The following is a 19,945-nucleotide window of genomic DNA, read 5'->3' as shown; positions in this document are numbered from 1 at the left end:
ACCAATAGTCCAATATTAAATTTACACCAAAGAAGGAGGAAGTAAAAAGAACTATTGACGAGATGTTTACAAACATCTTCTATTAATTTCAAGGTCGTATATTATTTTCTATTTGAATAGAATTAGAAGTGGGAGGGGAGAATAAGTTTTTTTTTTTTTTTTTTCCAATAAATGGAAGATAATTATTAAGGAGAGAGAGGTGGTGGATGTGGGGAATTTAATTAAAATGAGTTGACTTGTCAAATAATAATTATATATTAATGATGTGAGAACTAGTCTTTTGCTGGCTGCTAGATTTAATGAAAATGAATGGTCTAAAATGGGTGTAACTATAGTCAAGTTATATCAGGTATAACTTGAACTCATCTTATTTATATATATATATATATATATATATATATATATAAACCTCAATAATCCACTCAATTCCAAAAAAAGGAATGACAAAATCTTTAAATTTATATTCATTTATTTTTCTACACAAAAATCGACAGGTACAAAATTCCAGTAAACTAAAACACTGGCTGCCAAGGACGAGCAATTGTTTCAATCTACAGGAACACAAAGCACACTTAGGTAAGGGCCATTATCACACATTTATCTATTAACAGAACTTTCCACTCATACAGCCTAAAGAAAAAGAAAAATGCTTGTCCGTTCGGTATATCGTTGCTTTTTTGTAGTTTATTTGTCAAATTATATGAGGCAAAAACCATAAAAATTAACTTATGTTTTAAAAAAGAAGAAGCTAGTTTTGGAGTTTTTTTTTTTAAAAAAAAATTTGAAAACTATTTTGCCAAACAAACTAAAGTCTTGATGGAAAACTTTAGTATCAATTAATTTTATAGCAATCTTGTCGTACTTCGCCTTGTGAACCTTGTTTAACATTAAGCATACTCATTTTCACCATTGCCCGTTTAAAATCAGAGAAGAACATGACTTTGTTGGATGCATAGCTATCCACGATTCCTTTAGTTTCTGCGGACGCATATAAGGTTTGATCGGAATCGAGCACTCCGGATTTACATTGCAATGCACGATAGTAAAGATTATCGAAAGTATTTCTTGTTTCATCAAAGGGTTGCTCTGCAGTATCACTAGCGCTGCATGTTGTGAATAATGTCTTTGCAAAGTCTGCATTTAAATTTGCATCCAAGCCCCCCACTAATCGGTTTTTAAATGATGAGCACCTTGCCACTCCTAGTGTATGTGCGCCTGCAAGCCAAGATCACAAAAATTAGATTACAAGCAGCTTTCAAATGAGTGTGCACAAAAATTTTGTCTGCAGGAACAAGCAACTTGTAAGTTGTAACATGTTCCTAATAATAATTACACTAATCTTGGCGTGAGGGAGAAGAAATGTGTAACATAATCATAAAAATTAATCATTCATTCAAGTCATGAGTTTTATAACTAAATTGACATATCTTAATATTTCATATGAAGATATCTAGGGTTTAAAGTTACCTTTTGTCAATGTAACTATTGAATTTATCAAATATATATATTCAAAACTTGTAACATATTTACCCGAAAGAGCCACCATTTCTTGGGCACTAAAACCATGCTGCCCAAACAAGTTAATGAGCTGAGAGGCATTGAAGGTTGGTGCAGGAAGGTTGATTGTGTCTTCTATTTTAGACCTCGTACCATCCATTCTTCCCTTAGGTATGTCATAAAGAGGACCCCCAGCCTTTAAAATTAATCAATAACACCATTACAATTTTGATCTCAATCATTACAATGAAGATGACAAAATATATATATATTCACTTTTAAATTAACATTTGGTTATTTGGTTACCTTGCATACTGCATCTCTGGCAGCCATTGCAAGAATATCAGCACATGAGACTATGCCAGGGCATTGTTTTTCAAGTTCCTCTTTTATTTCATCAATAAGTTCAAATCCCCGCAAGCTCAAATTTGCTGGGGAGTCTCTCTCTGCTTTGTTTTGCTTTGTTGAATTAAGGAGAACCGACCCGTCACATCCCTACTTAATTGAACAAATTAAAAATTCGTCGATCAAGAAAGTATAAACAAATTAATCTTTTTATTAATTTAAAAAGAAAATAACCAAGCCTAAAAAGACAATCTTTTGAGAGAGAGAGAGAGAGAGAGCACCTCTATGAAACAATCATGGAAATGCAATCTAACAAGGCTGGCTGCTAGGGTAGGATCAGCTTGCAAAGCTTTGATAACTTTAATTTTCACAATTAGTTCAGCTAATGGGCACCTGAGCAGATAATATTCCATGCTCAAACCATCTACTACTCCAAATCTGAAACCATTTACTACATCAAATCTAAAACCATCTACTACTTCAAATCTAAAACCATGCACAATCATCTCCATTAGTAAAATTAAACCAAGAATTTTGCCAATAACCATCTTTACTAAACTTAAAGATCTGATTAGAATACTTTTAAAGCGTAATAATAAGGTAGCTAAAACGAAAGAAGTATGGAAAATGAGGCTGAGAGAAAAAGGAAAATCTTAATATATAGTGGAGTTTGTAGTATATGAAGGGTGGTGAGCAAGAAATTCTATATATAATTAAAAATGATTGGAAGGAGTTTCCCCCAAAAAATTGTATGGAAAAGAAAAGGTTGAAGATAATCTGTGGTTTCTCGTTCATCATGTTCTCCTCCAAATGGTCAATCTAATTATAGCTAGTATTGCATGTGTAGTTCGACACGTAACAAATTAATTCACGATTAGTGATTATATTAATCCTGTATGAGCCAAATCATCCATTAAATTCATGCATGTTTTTGCAACACTAAATATTTGGAAATGTTTACAAGAGGAATATTATTAGGCAATTTTAAAGAAAATAACACTTTTGGCTACGTAAGATTTTAAGGTAAGGGTGTTCTCTCTTATGAGTTATGACCACATTTTATAAAGAATTATATTTGAACGCAAAATATTTCCAACAATAAGGGGGAATTTCAACCATCTCATGAAAAGAGATCAAAAGTAAGATAATAGGGTGCACCTACGAGCATAGAAATTTTCTTGCATTGCCTAAATTTAGGGTTTGACTTATCTCCAGTACTTTTTTAATTGGAATTTCTTTTTATTTTAATGAGAAACTGTCACATCACCCACTAACTAAATAAAAAGTGGTGATTAAAACTCACCACTACTTATCATTGTATATTTAAAACAACAAGAAATGTACAGTTAAAAAATTACTGAAGGTAAGCCAAACCTCTAAATTTATTAGTAACTTAATTAATACTCCTACAAGCCTAAATCTTTCATCTACTTTTTTTTTTAATAGAATTTTTTTTTTTTAATTTAAATTTTTATCTATGGTTAGAACTTAGAACTTTACATAATCTACATTCTACCCCACCCCCTTCCCCCGGGCTACTACTCGAAATCGGGAGCCCCATTATCCCCAAAGCCTAATAGACAAGTGTGTTAGATTTTATTAAGGGGAAATTGCAATTTACCCACCTATGATTTGACTCGTTTTAACAATGCCTACCTGTGGTTTAAAAGTTGTCATTTAACCTACCTAAGGTGGGCTCCGTTAGACCCTCGTTACCCACCTCTGTCATTTTCATTAGAAAATCTCATTTACTATATAAGCCAAAATTAGAACACAATTAGAACCCTAAAAAAGAACCCTCTACCCTTTCCCCCTCTCTACCTTCGAACCTTCAAAAATCCCCAAACCTATAATCCCTTTCTCTCTTTACTTTGATTGCCAAAGCTTAATCCCCGAACACTTGCAAGCAAGGAGGAGGTGTGCTGAAGCTTGGGTTTTCCTCTATATCAGGTATGAAATGAGTTTCTAGGGTTTACCATTGTTGTGTTTATTCTTTTTCAATGTGTAACGATTGATGAAGGTAATTCGGATTAAAATTTTTCTGTCATAAAATTAGTGGTTTACCATTGTTGGGTTTTTTTCTTTTATAGTTGACATTGATGACTATGGTCCCTAGGAATATTTTGGTTAGATGCATCTTTAGGTTGTTTGTGGTCCCATGGACATAAATCGTTTAGTTGGTTGTGTTTCTTGTCTCTGACCCCATGTTACTTGGTGTTTGTTGTGCAACTGAAATTATTTTGCTTTTGTCATTGTTGCTCTCTATGCGTGTGTTGGTTATGTATTTAATTACTGTTGTTTGTGCATGTGTTTTAACTCCTGCAGATGGCTGCTGAAATTTGTTTTGATTTTACCATTCACCATAGTAGGAATTTTGAGTGGAACCCTAGTTTAGAGTATGTAGGTGGTGAGGTATACAATGGCTAATGTTGATCTAGATCTACTAAGTCATTTTGAGATACAAGACATTTGTGCTGAGGCTGGGGGACCCATTAACAGTAAGATTTATTATTTAATACCTGGTGGTGACTTAGAGCAAGGGTTAAGGTTAATTAATTCAGATGATGATGTGACCTACATGTGTGAACTACATGCTGAATGGCCAACAAATGAAATCACACTTTATGTAGAACCTGAAGTTGAACCAATTGCTATTGAAGAACCTATAGTTGAACGAGATCAACCAGTTGCAGTAGACTAGTCATAGGAAATGAATGATGAAGATGATGATACTGATTGTGAGGAGGTGACCAATACTGTTAGATCATCTGTGGTTGACCAAAATGATGTTAGTGCAAAACCTGTTGAGGGTTTAAGGGATGGCAGTTGTGGTGGAGCTGTGCATGTGGATGACCATGCTACCCATGGACAAATTGTTGGTAGTGATCAAGCTATTCATGTGGATGAACCTGATTGGCTAGATGAAGGGTATGAAGGACCAGATTATCCTGATGACATATTTGGTGCTCAGAACAATGAGGTGCCCAATATGAGAGAGCATGAAAAAGATACTGAAAATGTAAACGAGGGAGATGGTGTGAGAGAGCCAGTTATAGATAATGGGGAGAGATCAGAAGCTGCTGCCAGTAATCAAGCTGCTGCAAGTGATCAAGCTGCTGCAAGTGATCAAGCTGGTGATAATATTGATTGGGCTGAAAAAGCTCTTGATGATGATGATACTAGGAGCATAAATAGTTCAGAGGATAAGGATGAAAGTGTGAGATGTCCAGAGTTTAATGAGAAGACTGGCATGAGTAACCCAGAGTTATGCAAGGGTATGAAGTTCCCAAATGGGAAGGTGTTTAGGGTGCCCTAAGGGAATATGCAGTGAGGAAGCCTGTGGGCATTAAGTTCAAGCTTAATGAGAAGACCAAAGTTTCTGTCCACTGCAAGTATGAATGTGGTTAGAGGGTATATGCATCACAGATTGCAGGGGAGTTAACCTTCCAGATAAAGACCATGGTTCCAACTTGTACATGTGGAAGGACATTCAAGCATAGCTCGGTCACTTCTACATATGTGGTTAGGAAATACTTGGATGATTTCAATAAAAACCCTAATTGGGCAGTTTCTGGTGTGAAGCATCGAGTTATACAGGATGTGTATGTGGACTTGAGCATAAATCAAGCATACAGAGCTAAGAGGAAAGCTAGAGAGTTTATACTAGGTGATGAGAGGTTGCAGTATGGGAAGCTTAGGGACTATGTAGAGATGATAAGATGTAGGGAGTAAGGTGATTTTGCAAACTGAGATTACTGAGCCTAACACACAACCCAAGTTCAAGAGGATGTATGTGAGATACAATGCACAAAAAGTTGGATTCTTGAGGGGGTGTAGACCACTTGTAGGATTAGATGGTTGCCACTTGAAGGGCAAGTTTGGTGGATATATATTATCAGCAACTGCAAGGGATGAGAATAACAATATTTTCCCTGTTGCATTAGGTGTAGTTAAGCAAGAAAACAAGGATTCTTGGTGTGTTTTTTACAGACATTTGCAGATGATATTGGGAGGCTAGATGAGCTAAATCTGGTGTTCATTTCAGATAGGCAGAAGGTAATACAATAATTCACTTGTTTTTTGATACTGCTGTTTGTTCTTAATCATTACATTTATGCTTTTTGAAAGTTTTGTTTTTTTTTCTTAGGCAGATGGTGTTCATTTTTGTTCTTTGGATGTTTTTTTTATTGTATTTATGATAATCAGGGGTTGATATCTGCTGTGGAGATGCTGTTTCCAACAGTTGAACATAGATTTTGTGTGAAGCATATTTACAACAACTTTAAGTTAAGCTTCAAGGGTTTAGAATTGAAGGCTGTATTATGGAGGTGTGCTGCAGCAACAACAGTTAGGGAGTTTGAGAAGAGAATACAAGATATGAAAGAATTGGACAAAGAAGCATGGGAGTATCTAGCAGACATCCAACCAACCCAATGAACCAAGTCACATTTCACTCCAAGGGCCATCTCTGATTGTTATGTGAACAATCTTAGTGAGTCATTTAATTCTATGATACTAGAAGCTAGGGATAAGCCTATCATTGCCATGCTAGAGTAGATTAGGGTTAGGTTGATGACTAGAATGTACAGTAAGAGGTTTGGGATTGAAAAATTCACTAGTGACATATGTCCAAACATAGTGCAGAAGCTTGAGCAGTTGAAAGTTGATTCTAAGTTATTTTATGTTATTCCATCAAGATGCTATATATATGAGGTTGATAATGAGTATGAGAGGCATGTGCTTACAAGAAAGTGTTGTACTTGTAGAGTTTGGGATTTGACAAGAATCCCATGTAAGCATGGTGTTACAGCAATCTATAAGAACCTGGAGAGGCCTGAGGATTATGGGCATGCATGCTTTAGAAAGGATGCCTATGTGGCTGCATATAAGGAGATGATTACCCCACTGCCTGGCTAAGATGAATGGGTTGAAACCAACCTTCCTGCCCTTATTGCTCCAATTGTGTACAAGCCTGAAGGCTGGCCACCAATGAAAAGGAAGAAAGATGTAGATGAGCCAAACAACCCATACAAAGTTTCTAGGTCATATAGACCTATAAAATGTGGGTTTTGACATCAGGAGGAGCATAATTCAAGGAGGTGTAAGGCTGGAATAACTAGTGAGACACCATGGCAAAGGAGGTAGAGACTTAAGAGGCAAAAAAAAATTTGTAAGTAAAGCAAGAATTTGTTCACTATGACAATTATATTACAAATCTATTTCTGATGCAAGACAATTCTATTTGTAGGGACAAGGAATAAGCAATCATCCAACCAACTAGCCAGCTAGCCAACTAGCTAGCCAGTCAGCCACCTAGGCAACCACCAAGGAGGTTTGCAAGGCAACCACCCTAATTTGCCAACCAGGCAGGCAGGCAGGCAGCCAACCAGCCAGCCAGCCACCTAGGTAACCACCAATGAGGTTTGTAAAGCAGCCAACCACTCAGGCAGCTAACCAGGCAACCAATGAGCAAGCAAGGCAATCAGCAAAATTAGCAAACAAGAAGGCCAACCAGGCAACCACCATTCAAGCAAGGTAGCCACCTAGATCTACAAACAAGGCAGCTAACCAGCAAGCAAGGCACCCACCTGGACCAGTAAACAAGAAGGTCAAGCAGACAACCAGTCAACCAACAAGTGGGGTAACTAGTCATTCAATAAGAAAGCCAACCACCCATCAAGCAAGTCAACAAGTCAACCAGTCACAAAAGTAGTCACTGAGGCAGCCAACTGAAACATCTGCTTCAGCTTCAAGCAGACTGCCACCATCTGTAGCAGATTCAAGGAGACCACCAGCAAGTAAAGCACCCATAACTCAATGGTTCCAGCCCATCTCTTGTACTCCTAAGGAAACATGGGACACAAGAAAACCTCTATCTCAGGTATATATACAAACATAAACACCACCCTTTATACTTACATAAAACACTAGATTAGATCTTGATATGGAGTTTCTATATATTTTACAGCCTCGAAGGGGGTTGGTACCACCAAGGTAGTTGGGAGTAGTCATCTGTTCTCATATGGGAGAGGAGGTGGAATAAGAGTTGAGACGTCTGGTGCAATGTTCTCAACAGGCAGGGGCAAAGGCAAGGACAAGGTCTTTGGGAAATGAAGATTGGAGAATGTGGAAGCAGAAACTTTACTTTACTTTTTTTTGTTATTGTGCTTGTTTGATAGTGATATGTCACCACTTTTTTTGTTTTTTTGCTATTGTGCAGAACTTTATACTGTAAAGTTATTTTGTTATTGTCTTAGTGGAGATAGAACCACCTATTATGTAGAATTAATTTGGCAGTGTTTAGCTATTAATGTTAGGTGAAGTCCACTTGTTTTTTAACAATGCTTATTATATATAGTATTGAATGGTACTCTTGGTTAGATGAAATTTGTCAGTGTTTAGCCATTAATGTTAGATGAAATTTGGCAGTTTTTGAACAATGCTTATTAATATATATGTATGGAATTGTCTTACTTGAAAACATACTTCTTTATGCTTCTTCAATTAATGTAAACAGAATCTTGTAGGGTGCATGTCCTTGCCTACCTAATTGATGTACAACATACACAATCTTTATAAAGAATAGGTTGCATACCCTATTCAAATTACAATAACACATTACATAAATAACACATTACAGGGCATCATTATAGGGCAACATGCTCTATTCAAATTACAAGAACACATTATAGGGCAGCATGCTCTATTCAAATTACAAGATCACATTACATAAAGAACACATTATAAGGCAGCATTATACATTACATAAACAAGGCAGCATGCTTTATTCAAATTACAAGATCACATTACATAAAGAACACATTACATAAACAAAGTAGCATTACATAAACAAGAACAAATTGCATACTCTATTCAAATAAACAACAACATTACATAGTGCCAAATACATGGAATACACTTGTCAAAAGTGGTAGTACCCAAAACTATACAATAACTACAACAACTTGCCTTCAAGGCAGACACAATGCCTTTGTTTCAAATTCTCCCATCCTACCAGAAAACACATAAAAAATAGCAAAAAATCCCCATAACACAACAAGTGCAAATTTATACTTTTGTAACTTCTCTTTAGCTATCCTCTCTCTCACCCTAGCTTTTTCTTCCCTTAGCTTGACTTTGTTTTCCCTCTCAATAGCTGATGTTTCCCTATCAATAGCCTCCTTCTCCTTTTCCTTTACAACTCTTGCTTGATTCTTGTATATGCTGAATCTTGCAAGGACAATGGGTGTAACTTCGGATCCACGCTTACATGTTTTGCCATCCAACCACCTAAAGTATTTACAAGTAGGTTCATCATCCTACAAAAAAAAATCAAATTAAAGTTATTCATAAAGCCAACAAAACCAGAAAATCAACAAAAACAGAAAATAAAAAATAAAATAAAAACTAAAAAAGGAAAAAAAAATGAAAACCAACTATTACTCACCACATCATGGTAGCTGCATCCATAAAACCTTCTCCTAAAATTGTTCAAGGTCAAAGCAGTTCATAGCCGGCAACTGTTAGCAGAGCATGAATGGTGACTGGAACCCGAGTAATAACTTGAAGAAGACATGTTCGGGGATTAAGCTTAGGCAATCGGAGTACATAGGGAAATGGGTTTGGGGTTTTTTAGGGATCTTGATATAGTGGAAATGGGTTTGGGGATTTTTGAGGGTTCGAAGGTAGAGAGAGGGAGAGAGCTCAGTCCTTTTTTAGGGTTCTTATTGTACTCTAATTTTGGCTTATATAGTAAATGAGATTTTCTAACGGAAAGGGCAGAGGTGGGTAACGAGGTCTAACGGAGCCCACCTCAGTTGGGTTAAGTGACAACTTTTAAACCACAGGTAGGCATTATTAAAACAGGTCAAACCACAGATGGTTAAATTGCAATTTCCCCTTTTATTAATTAATACTTGGGTTTAAAAAAAAAAGTTTATTGATTAATATTTGCAATTTTTTTTTACCAATACTTGGGACTTTCTCCCATTTAGGGTTTGAGGCCATGGCCTAGGTGGTTGAGACAACCCTGGTTTCATGTTCAAATCTTTATTTGCGAGACTTTATGAGTTTCAAGATTTATCTATTTTCTACCAAAAAAATAAGAAATAAAAAAAAAATTGTAGGAAAGTATATATTTTCTATATTATATATTGAAAACCAAATCAAAGTTAGAGGCGGAGGGAGAGGGGGAAGGCCACATCCTTCCTATTTTTTATAAAAATAAATAAAATTTTAAATATAAAATTAACTAATGGGCCCCTAGATTTAAAAAATAAATTGGTTAAATAGCACATACATCATTTTTTTTCCAACTTATTACTCTTATATATCATGATGATGCCAAAAATCGTTAATAAGCCACACGATACCCACACGTTCGTAGCAATGCTTGTAAAACAACAATAGAGAAAACCTTAAGCGAGTACTAGTATGGAACCAGCCAAAGACCATCCGAAGATTAAGTCTAAAAACCTTTCTACAACTCTAGAGTGCCAGAGCTGGGGTGAATTATGCGTACCTTATGTTTTGAGAGTTTTTGGGTTTTTATAGTAGTGTAGAACCGACCTTCCTTTCTTGCGTGGAAAGGCTTTCCTTATGGAGAAGATCATTATTGATGGGTGTATATTGCGGGATTCTTCCCATATTAGGATTCTATTCATATTGGGACTCTATTGACTAAGGTCAATTGTAGAATGAAAGTTATTTCCATCTAGGGCTGCTTGGCGGTTACTTAAACCATGCCACGTGGCCTTGAGATCCATCCACATAGAGATCCGTCCATAATGAGCTCCGTCCATAATGAGATCCGTCTATAATGAGATCCGTCCACCTCTCATCTGTTGATCATGGACTCTTCCACTACTGGACCACTGATCTAACATCGTCAGGTTTATTTAAACGGGCCTGTCGACTACTATTTTACCCTCTTCATATCATATGTAGCTCGTTAAATCAAAGTATGTTCAAGATATGTGTTTCTATAAATTTATAAATAAATATCATTAGTGTAATCCTTCATTATTTTTTAAAATAATTTTTTTATTATTATTTTATATTTGGAGAATTAGAAATATGCATACAATTTTTATTTATTTTTTAAACAAAAGACAACTGCAGATTTTATGGTAAAAGAGTTATAGATCCTTTTTGTATTTGTTATCTATAAAAATAAGGTTTTTATTCAATTTTTATTATTGTTATATTTCCTTATATTGATTTCTATATATTTGTAAAGCAACGTTTATTAGTTAAAATGTGTAAATTTGATTAATTTTTTAATATGTTTTATTAATTTTAAAACTATTAGTATACTCTACATTGATGCCCATTTTTGACAAAGGGTCCAATAGTAAAAGAAGCCCAACAATACAGAAGATGAGAGAAGAAAACGATGGGCAAAACGGTAAAGAGATAAGGTAACAAGCCTAGTGGGCAGACGTGGCAGGATTGATAGCCAGTAGGCCCATGAAAGTAACAAGAGGTAAATGGGCCGAGAAAACCCAAGGAATGAAGTGGTAAGCCCATGAGAATAATGAGAGGTAAAGAAGAAGTAAATAGGCCGGGGAAGCCCAAATGAATAAAGTGGTAAACTCAATGGGCTGACATGGTAGGAATTATGGCCAATAAGCCCATAAGAGTATAAGAGGTAAAGATATAGTAAAAGGGCCGTGGAAGCCCAAGGAATTAAGCAATAAACCCATGAGAGTAAAAATAGGTAAAGAAGAAGTAAATGGGCCGAGGAAGCCCAAAGAATAAAGTGGTAAATTAAATGAGATGACATGACAAGAATGATGGCCAATAAGCCTATAAGAATGATAAGAGGTAAATATGGCAAACACAATGAAGTAGTATTGCAAGATTAATGGCTAAAAAGCCCACGGCCATAAAGGAGAGAGACAAAAGCATGGGCTCAGCAGGCTATGGAGATAAAGGGTTTCGCTTGGACAATACCTGACCCAGGATGGGATAAAAGAAAGAAAACATCAGCCTAAAAGCCCATGCATCCTTCACGCCACAAAGGACAAACACAAACTAGCATGCACAACAGAACCAAACAATGCAAGAGCAATAGAAATGGTGTGAAGGCCAGAAAGAAACAAACACAGATGAAAGTGGAGTGTGCATAAAGGACCAAGGCACCACCTACTTGTACCCAGCCAATACATGGGAGATGGGCCATGGATCAAGGTATTCAGAGGGTGTGGTTTGGTGTTGAGGAGAAAGGGGGGTCTATTCTAAGGTTCTCGCCTAAGCTTCTTTGGGGGAATGTCTTGCTAGAATGACATTTCACCTAAAAGAGGTAAGTGTGGGCTGGAACGACTTGATGCATACCATAAAGGTAGGTTGTGAGATAGTTCAATCCTTATCCCTTAAGATGAAACAAAAACACAGAGAGATAAGAAACAAGACAAGTAAGTTTGTCTAGAAATGAAGAGTAGTGTAACCAACACACTCTGGGCAAAGGTAATGGCTGGACAACCAGTAGATTAGTGGGCAATCCTAAAGAGATGCCCACAACAAGCCAAAAATGGTTGAGGGGCAAAAGGGGTAAATCCTACAATGGCAAACAGTATTAAAGAGGGTAGCCATGAATAGTAAAAATGAGAGAACAAAAAAGGGAGGTAGAAAAGAAAGAGAACGAAAGGGTGGTAGAAAAGAAAGAAAATAGAAAAGAGAAAACATGGAGAGACAAAAGAAAAGAAAGAGAGATTAAAAGAAAACCAGAGAGAAAGTAAAGCAGTAGGAATAAAGGCATGCATCAATAGACCACATTTTCTCTCCCTCTTGATAGACCCACTCTCTAAAGATTGTAAATCGAAGCTCAAACCACTTAGGCCCTTTCCCTAAAGCGAGTAACTTCTATGGTAGGAGCCTTTTGTTGAGGTTACCTGCTTTGGAGAATGGCTCCCTTCTTAGGTTCGCTTTTGCTAAAAAGCTCAGCACATAATCCAGCAAATAAGCTGTTTCATTGGTTATGTCCATTGGATGATTTACCCATTGTTTGGCTAGCAATTACTAAGTTATTTACCTTTTTCTACTGTAGTATTATTCCACTCGCTGTGTTATTTTGCCATAACTCTGTTAACTTTATTCACGATGTTAGCTTTACTTAATACGTTTTATTATCATAGTTATTTTGCTGTAGTGTATTCTTACTGTAATACTTGTAACAGTTATTCCTGCTGTGACCACACCTTATGTTTAGCCCACAACACTCATGTCAAGATGTGTCTACATTGGGTGAGCTTGACTTGTGCACAAGTTGGCCTGAAGCACAATCCCAGCAAGGCCAATCCCAACTCTCTTACCTCAAACTAACAGGCCATAGTACAGCAGAAGGAGTCAAGGCCCAACAGTACGAAAAGGCACCCACAGTCTATTATTGGTATAATCATCTCTAAATTATTTAACATCTTGATCTAAAATTTTATAGAATATTTAATTATGATCGATATGATTTAAAAAATCACAATTTACAACTTGATTGGAAGGAAAAAAAATAGTTTTGTAACGACTTACCTTGTGTAAAAATATTGCGTTATACATGAGAAAATAACACATGTTAATGAAGTTAAGACTTATCAACAAGTAATGTTATTTATAAAATAATTTCAAAAGTTATGGCTAATAAATTGAAGCTAATTTTGCCCTAGTTGATTTTTCCTACCCAAAGTGCTTTTGTTCCAGGTCGCCTTATCACTGACAATGTACTTGTGGCTTATGAGACCTTTCATGCTATGCATTGCAAAAAGAAAGGTAAAAATGGTGTTTTGGCATTGAAGTTGGATGTTAGCAAAACTTATGATTGGGTAGAGTGGACCTTTCTTAGAGGCATGATGAACAACTTAGGTTTTCCTAAAGTGTGGACTGATCATATTATGAGTTGTGTCACCACTGTCTCTTCTCTGTCTGTATTAATGGGAAAGCATATCGTAATATTCTGCCATCTAGAGGGCTCTATCATGCATGGTTTTAAAAACCGAACCAGTTAAAAAATCGAAAAAGGTAGCGGTTCTCGGTTTTATGGTTGGACTGTGGTTGGACCAATGGTCGAATCGGTAAGGTCATAATTAATTAATTAATAATTTTAAATTATAATGTATAAATAATAAAATATGTAATAAGTCTAAAACTAAGAATATTTAGTTTTAAATACATATATTTTTTATTTAAAAAAATGTGAGTTTAATTATCACATCTTATATTTAGAAAATTAAAATAACAAATCCACAACTTATATAGTATTAAAAATATTTAGTATGAAATTAACATTTCATAATAAATTAGTAATTCTTTAAAAAAAGAAAAAGAAAAATTGTACTATTATTTATTATTAAATTTATATGGATTATTATTATGCATTTTTTATATATATTATGCTTTGGCTACATTTATTATATATTATTATTATTTATTTATATGATCAAAATTGGCAATTGGCAAGTAACATGTTACTTAGCTCTTTTCCTCCATTGAAATAGGCTAATAGCCCAAAGGTTGCCAAAAGCCCAAAAGCAAGAAACACACCCTCCAAAAGAACGACACTACATACACTACAAGACAACATTGAAAAAAGAAAAAAAGAAAAAACTCTAATAATTAACCATTTAATATCCCTACCCCACTTTCCAACCTACCCCACTTGTTTCTCTCGTTATTTTCGCTAGATACCTTTGGGTCATCCCCACTTCTTTTATTAAAGTTTATTTCTCCATTCTCTCTCAACTTAGATCTGCCTCTTCTCTTTTCTTTTAGACTTGTTTAAGTTGTCTTGGTTGACATTCTTGTGTGTGCTCAGATAGTCAAATGGTGCCTCCATTGAAGAATCCCTCCTCTCCTCAACTACTTCTTCTTTTCTTTTTTTTTTTCAATGGCAAAGGATGGTCATGGTTGATTGCTTTGTTTTTCAGATCTTTACTATCTAGTCAAAATTGTTGCATTTTGGTTTTTTAAGCAAACCGGCCAATAACTAGTTCAACCATACTAGTTTTCAGTTTTTACAATTGAACCAGCAGGTTTCCAGTTATTTTTGGTTTTTGGATGATTTTTGGTTTTTAGTCATAACTGGATCGGATTGGAGGCTGGTTCCCGATTGAACCGGTTGAACCGGCCGGTCCGGTTTTTAAAACTATGCTATCAAGGATACCCTCTATCCCTTTATCTGTTTTTGTAGCACCTAGCATATCAAATATACTATATGTAGATAAATCACTCTTGTTTTGCCAAGCAAAGCAAGATGAAGTACATGCCATCATTGACATCCTCTAATTGTATGCCACGGTTTCTGGGCAACGTATCAATCTGAAGAAATCCTCTATTTTCTTTAGTGGCAATACTATAGGTGCACAATGGGATTGGATAAAAAATTCTTTGGGAGTCCAAGAAGTGGACAAATTTCAATCTTACTTGGGTTTGCCCATGCTGATTGGCAAGTCCAAATATCAAGCCTTTTCTTTTCTTAAGGAAAGGGTTTGGAAAAAAAATACAGGGGTGGAAAGGGAGATTGCTATCTAGAGCTGGGAATGAGGTATTGATAAAGGTAGTGGCTCAATCAATTCCCACATACACAATGGGAGTATTCCAATTGTCAATGAAGCTTTGTAATGAGCTTAATGCTATGTGAACGTTCAAATAGTATGTAAAACACCTTAAACATTTAGACCCCCAAATTACAAATTACCAATTCAATCTTATTATCAAATAATGTATGTGCGAAATATGAAAATAAGCTAAACCAGAATTGATAAAACAATCTAAACCAAATAAAATCACAACCACAACAGAAATTAAATGGCAAAGATTAAAGGAAGAGAGATGCAAACACAAAGACAATATAGCGATGTGTTATTGAAGAGGAAACCGAAGTCCTTGGCGTATAACCTTTCTGTCGCCCTCCAAGCGACCAATAATCCACTAGAGAATGAAGTTAGGATACATGAACAGCAAAAGACACTCCAAGCATAATCTACCCAGTGTACCTAAGCCCTCCAAGCTTCTTGCTCCAACGAGGTTACGCCGAACCTTTGTCTTCTCTAGCTTACCGGATCCTGCTATAGACCATAGCATCAACCAATATCAATTGGTCCCTTCCTAACTGCTTCCCAAGTACCAAATAGCCTCCTTATAGATATAGGTATGGGAGAAAAGGTTTTTGGCTAATGTACCTTTCAAGGATGTAACAATGGAAAGGGTGAAAGTAGACGAATTTGGAGAATCAAAGAATGAAGATTGTGGATGAGTCAATCTTGTTTTTCTCTAGGGTTTCTCTCTCAAAATTCTCTTTAGATGCTATATACAATACGTGGGTATAAGGGTTATTTATATTGATGTGTGTTTGGAATGCTAAAGGTCAGTTTTTCCTAAATAGAATGGTCTGACGACTTGACTGTTGGGAAATTTAGACCCCGGTTGATAGAATTAACAAGTTTTAAACCTAAGTAGTTAATCAAATTTATTATGAATAAAACTTGTTAAAACAAACAAACATCAATATCATGTCAAAATCATACAGAGGAAAAATAAATAAGATAAGATATGATAACCCAGGAAAACCAATGAAACAAACTAGTTTCATAGTAAAAAACCTGGGGGGAAACCTTCCCGAAAAGCAATCCACTATAGAAAAGAGAAGTTTCAGATATAGTATAAAACTTTTGTCCCTAGATTCTACAATCCTCGTAGATGAACTTATAGTAGAAATCTTCTACCGCTTCAGAACTTTTGAACTCTTCAATATATGAACACCACCCTTTGATGCACGAATCCCAGTACGTGACTAACTTCTTTGCACGAATCCCAATACGTGACTCACTCACCAACTTGAGGAAGAAGAATGTTGGCTGCAAAGTTCTTCACTTCATCAACAATGAAGATCAAGAAGCACTTGGTTACAAAACTCTAAGGTGCAAAGACGCAGTAGTTTCTTTAAGAGAGAATAAGGTCTCGGTCACCTTTTGCATATGTTCTCCTTATATTCTCTTATGTGACGGTCTCTAAAATAAGCCTTATATAGGTCTAGGGTTGTGAGAAAAGAAATCCTAAACAAATATATAAACATGGGCTGAAAATCAGATCAGAAAAACTAAATTTCGTAAAGCGCGACAGATAAGGTGTCAAGTAGGTGTCGAGGATCATCTCAATCGATCCACTAGGTGTCGAGAAGCTATCGAGGAGACAGAAGATTTCTTGATTGATCGACCAGCTATTGAGAAGGTGTCGAGATTGCGATAAGAAACACCTTAAGAGGCTCGATAGATAGCCTAGTTGTTGAGAGGTATCGAGAAGCTATCGAACTTTAAAAACTCAGCACTTCTTCACTTGTTTCTTGGACAGACTTGATGACTTCAACACTTGATATTGAAACCTTGTTTCTTGAAGTATTAAATCTCATCCTAGATCTACCCAAATACAAGTAAAATGCATTTTGTCAAAGGATTAGCCAATAACATAAAATCATGACATATGTTCTTAACATGTGAACCACATATGTCCTAACAATCTCCCCCTTTGGCAATCCGTGACAAAACTATAACAAACAAATGAACATATGAGAAAAGTCATAAATCACTCAACTCATATTCACTTGTTGAATACAATAAAATCTATCCTAACACAAACTCTTGAAAAACTTTGCAAGAAGAGAGTTTATGGTACAACCTGTATTTCTGAAACACTTTAAATAAAACTCATCAAGGCATCTTTGTGTGAAACAGAAATAATAGATTGCATACAAGTAATATGAAGCATATGTCTAAAGGGAGAAAAGAAACAACACATGAAAGGGTAAGTGAAAAAAGAACATACATCAACATAAATAAGGAGATAAGTACAATGTATGTCTATAAATGGTCACAAGACCGGTGTACAAGAAGAAGGAAGTAAGCACTCCCCCTTAACAAGATGAAATACATCTCCCCCTTACAGAGGCATGCATTTTTCCCCCTAACATGTAAAATCTTAAAAAGAAACCACATATTCTTCACAAATTCTCCCCCTTTTTGTCATGATTGACAAAGGGCACAAGAAACTAGAAGGCTTCACCCGAGAGACATAAAGATGATTAAGGATGATCAAAGGGGCTCAAGAAATCCATATAAATGTGTGAATGTAATGAAACAAGATGCTACGGATGACAAGATAATAGAAAGATGCAAAATATGTGAAAAATAAATCTCTTAACCAGAAAAAAGTTATGCACATAGATCTCAAACACACACACACACTAAATAAGTCTAACCAATTTTATCTTTCAAAAACAAGTTAAGACAGTTTAGTGAGCATACATTAACACATGTAAAACCTTGTGATGGCCAAATCACATTGTACCTGTATATGTATCAAGAATAGCAAAGAATATTGCGTGTTGTGTGTGAAAAATATCGCAAGATTGCATAAGTGTATACATGTTATGACGATTTGAGATATGAGAAAATCACTTTAACTCACACACAGTCATAACTGCTTGATAGGGATTATCACCTTTGAGGTACATCCTATAACTCCTACATCTCCCACATCTCTTAAAATACACACTTGTAATAATTTTTAAAGCAGTTTTTATCTTTTTGCTTTTGATTTTTCTTTGCATATTTTTCTTTTAAGCATATCATACATGGGCATATAAGAGAGAGAAAAGAAATACCTAATGATATTTGGCATTCCAATTTTACTATGCCGAAGCACACAAATGTCATTGACACTGTACTTTTACTATGTCGAAACATACAGGTGTCATATTATGATTGGCATGTAACAGTGGTGAGATGGTTATTTATGCCTTTCTCTTAGGATTTTCTAGTCCTTCTCGTTAAAAAGAGTGATATGAGTGTTAAGTACAAGAGAAAACTTAATCTTACTCATTACAAATAAGAGCCACAAAGCTCACTTGCTTAGTTGTGCATAGAGATGCTCATCTAAACTACAAGAGATACAAAGTTTAGAAAACTTTATTTTAATGGCCATCTAAGGTACACACGTACCAATGTACACAAAATACACACTATTTTTGTATTTTTCTAATTTTTCCTTTTTCTTTTTTATTTTGAAAACAAAACAAAATAAAAATTAAACAACCAAACAAAAACAGACAAACAACATGAAAGCATGAAAGAAAGATGCATATGCATGAAGGCATGATAGAAAAGTGTAGATGCATGAAAGCATGATTCCAAAAGCAGATAAAAAATCAAGCAAAGAGAGTCCTACTTTAGATAGAAGGAATTAAAGCAGAGGACAAACAAAAAAGACAATTAAGTCTTAGGCTCCTTTCTCACCCACACAGCACGAGTCTTTGGCCATGAAGATGTAAAGGCACGTGTCCTAGTATGTCTACTAAAAGACATAGAAGAATTAGAATTCTTCTGAAATTGAGTTAAAAAGCTTAAAGTTTTTAATTACTCTCCAAACAAAGGTGTAGGTCCTTGAGAGGAAACCTGTGACCGTTTGGTCAATTGCTTATAAGGATACAACTTAAAGCAATTAGGACGAATGCGTCCAGAAACACCACAATGGTGACAAACATGAGGTCTAACAAAGGATTTAGAATTAGACAAATCAGTTTTGAATTTCATACCTTTATCACCTTTCTTAGATTGGGGCACAAAGACAATCCTTAATCAAGAAGCCGTGGAAGAGGAGGGGCTGGAGGAAATAGAATATCCTAAGCCAGTCTTATCAGAATTAGGCTTTTGAGTACTCAAGACCTCATCAAGCTTTGCACTAGGCATCCTCTCTATTTGAGTTCTAGTTTGACTAAGCTCAACTTTAAGATTCTTGACCTTCTCTTCTAATGAGGTGTTCTCCACAACAAGAGTCTCAACTAACCTTGTAGTCTCATCTAGTTTAACTAACAAATCAGCTTTTTCAGTCTTTACCTCATTAAGCTCTTTTCTACAAAGATGAGAAGTCTTTTCAGATTTTATGAATTCAGTGCATAGCTTATCATAGGCTTCCTGAAGGGGCATTTTCTTGGATACTTCATTATCAGAAGAATCCTCACTGTCACTAGCATTCTCCACAATCACCTTATCGGTTGAGGTAGCAAAGGCTATAACGTGACGACATTCATCCACATACTCATCAAAAGAGTCATTCTCAGTAT

The 19,945-nt window shown here is 35.7% G+C and overlaps 1 protein-coding gene across 1 annotated transcript; it reads right to left on the bottom strand.

The window, feature by feature from the left end:
• Positions 1-766: 766 nt before the first annotated feature.
• LOC126702603 (peroxidase 47-like) lies at positions 767-6,111 on the bottom strand. Its single transcript, XM_050401352.1, has 5 exons — positions 6,084-6,111; positions 2,124-2,395; positions 1,804-1,992; positions 1,531-1,693; positions 767-1,215 (listed from the first exon to the last, which is right to left on the bottom strand). Exons 1-5 carry the CDS (start codon positions 6,109-6,111, stop codon positions 833-835), a joined length of 1,035 nt encoding a protein of 344 aa, XP_050257309.1. The 3' UTR covers positions 767-832.
• Positions 6,112-19,945: the final 13,834 nt, after the last annotated feature.

This window comes from Quercus robur, chromosome 10 (genome assembly GCF_932294415.1).
Source record: "Quercus robur chromosome 10, dhQueRobu3.1, whole genome shotgun sequence".
In the NCBI taxonomy this organism is placed as follows: Eukaryota; Viridiplantae; Streptophyta; class Magnoliopsida; order Fagales; family Fagaceae; genus Quercus; species Quercus robur.
The sequence above is the reverse complement of the archived record's forward strand: the minus strand, read 5'-3'. Positions and strand labels throughout refer to the sequence as shown.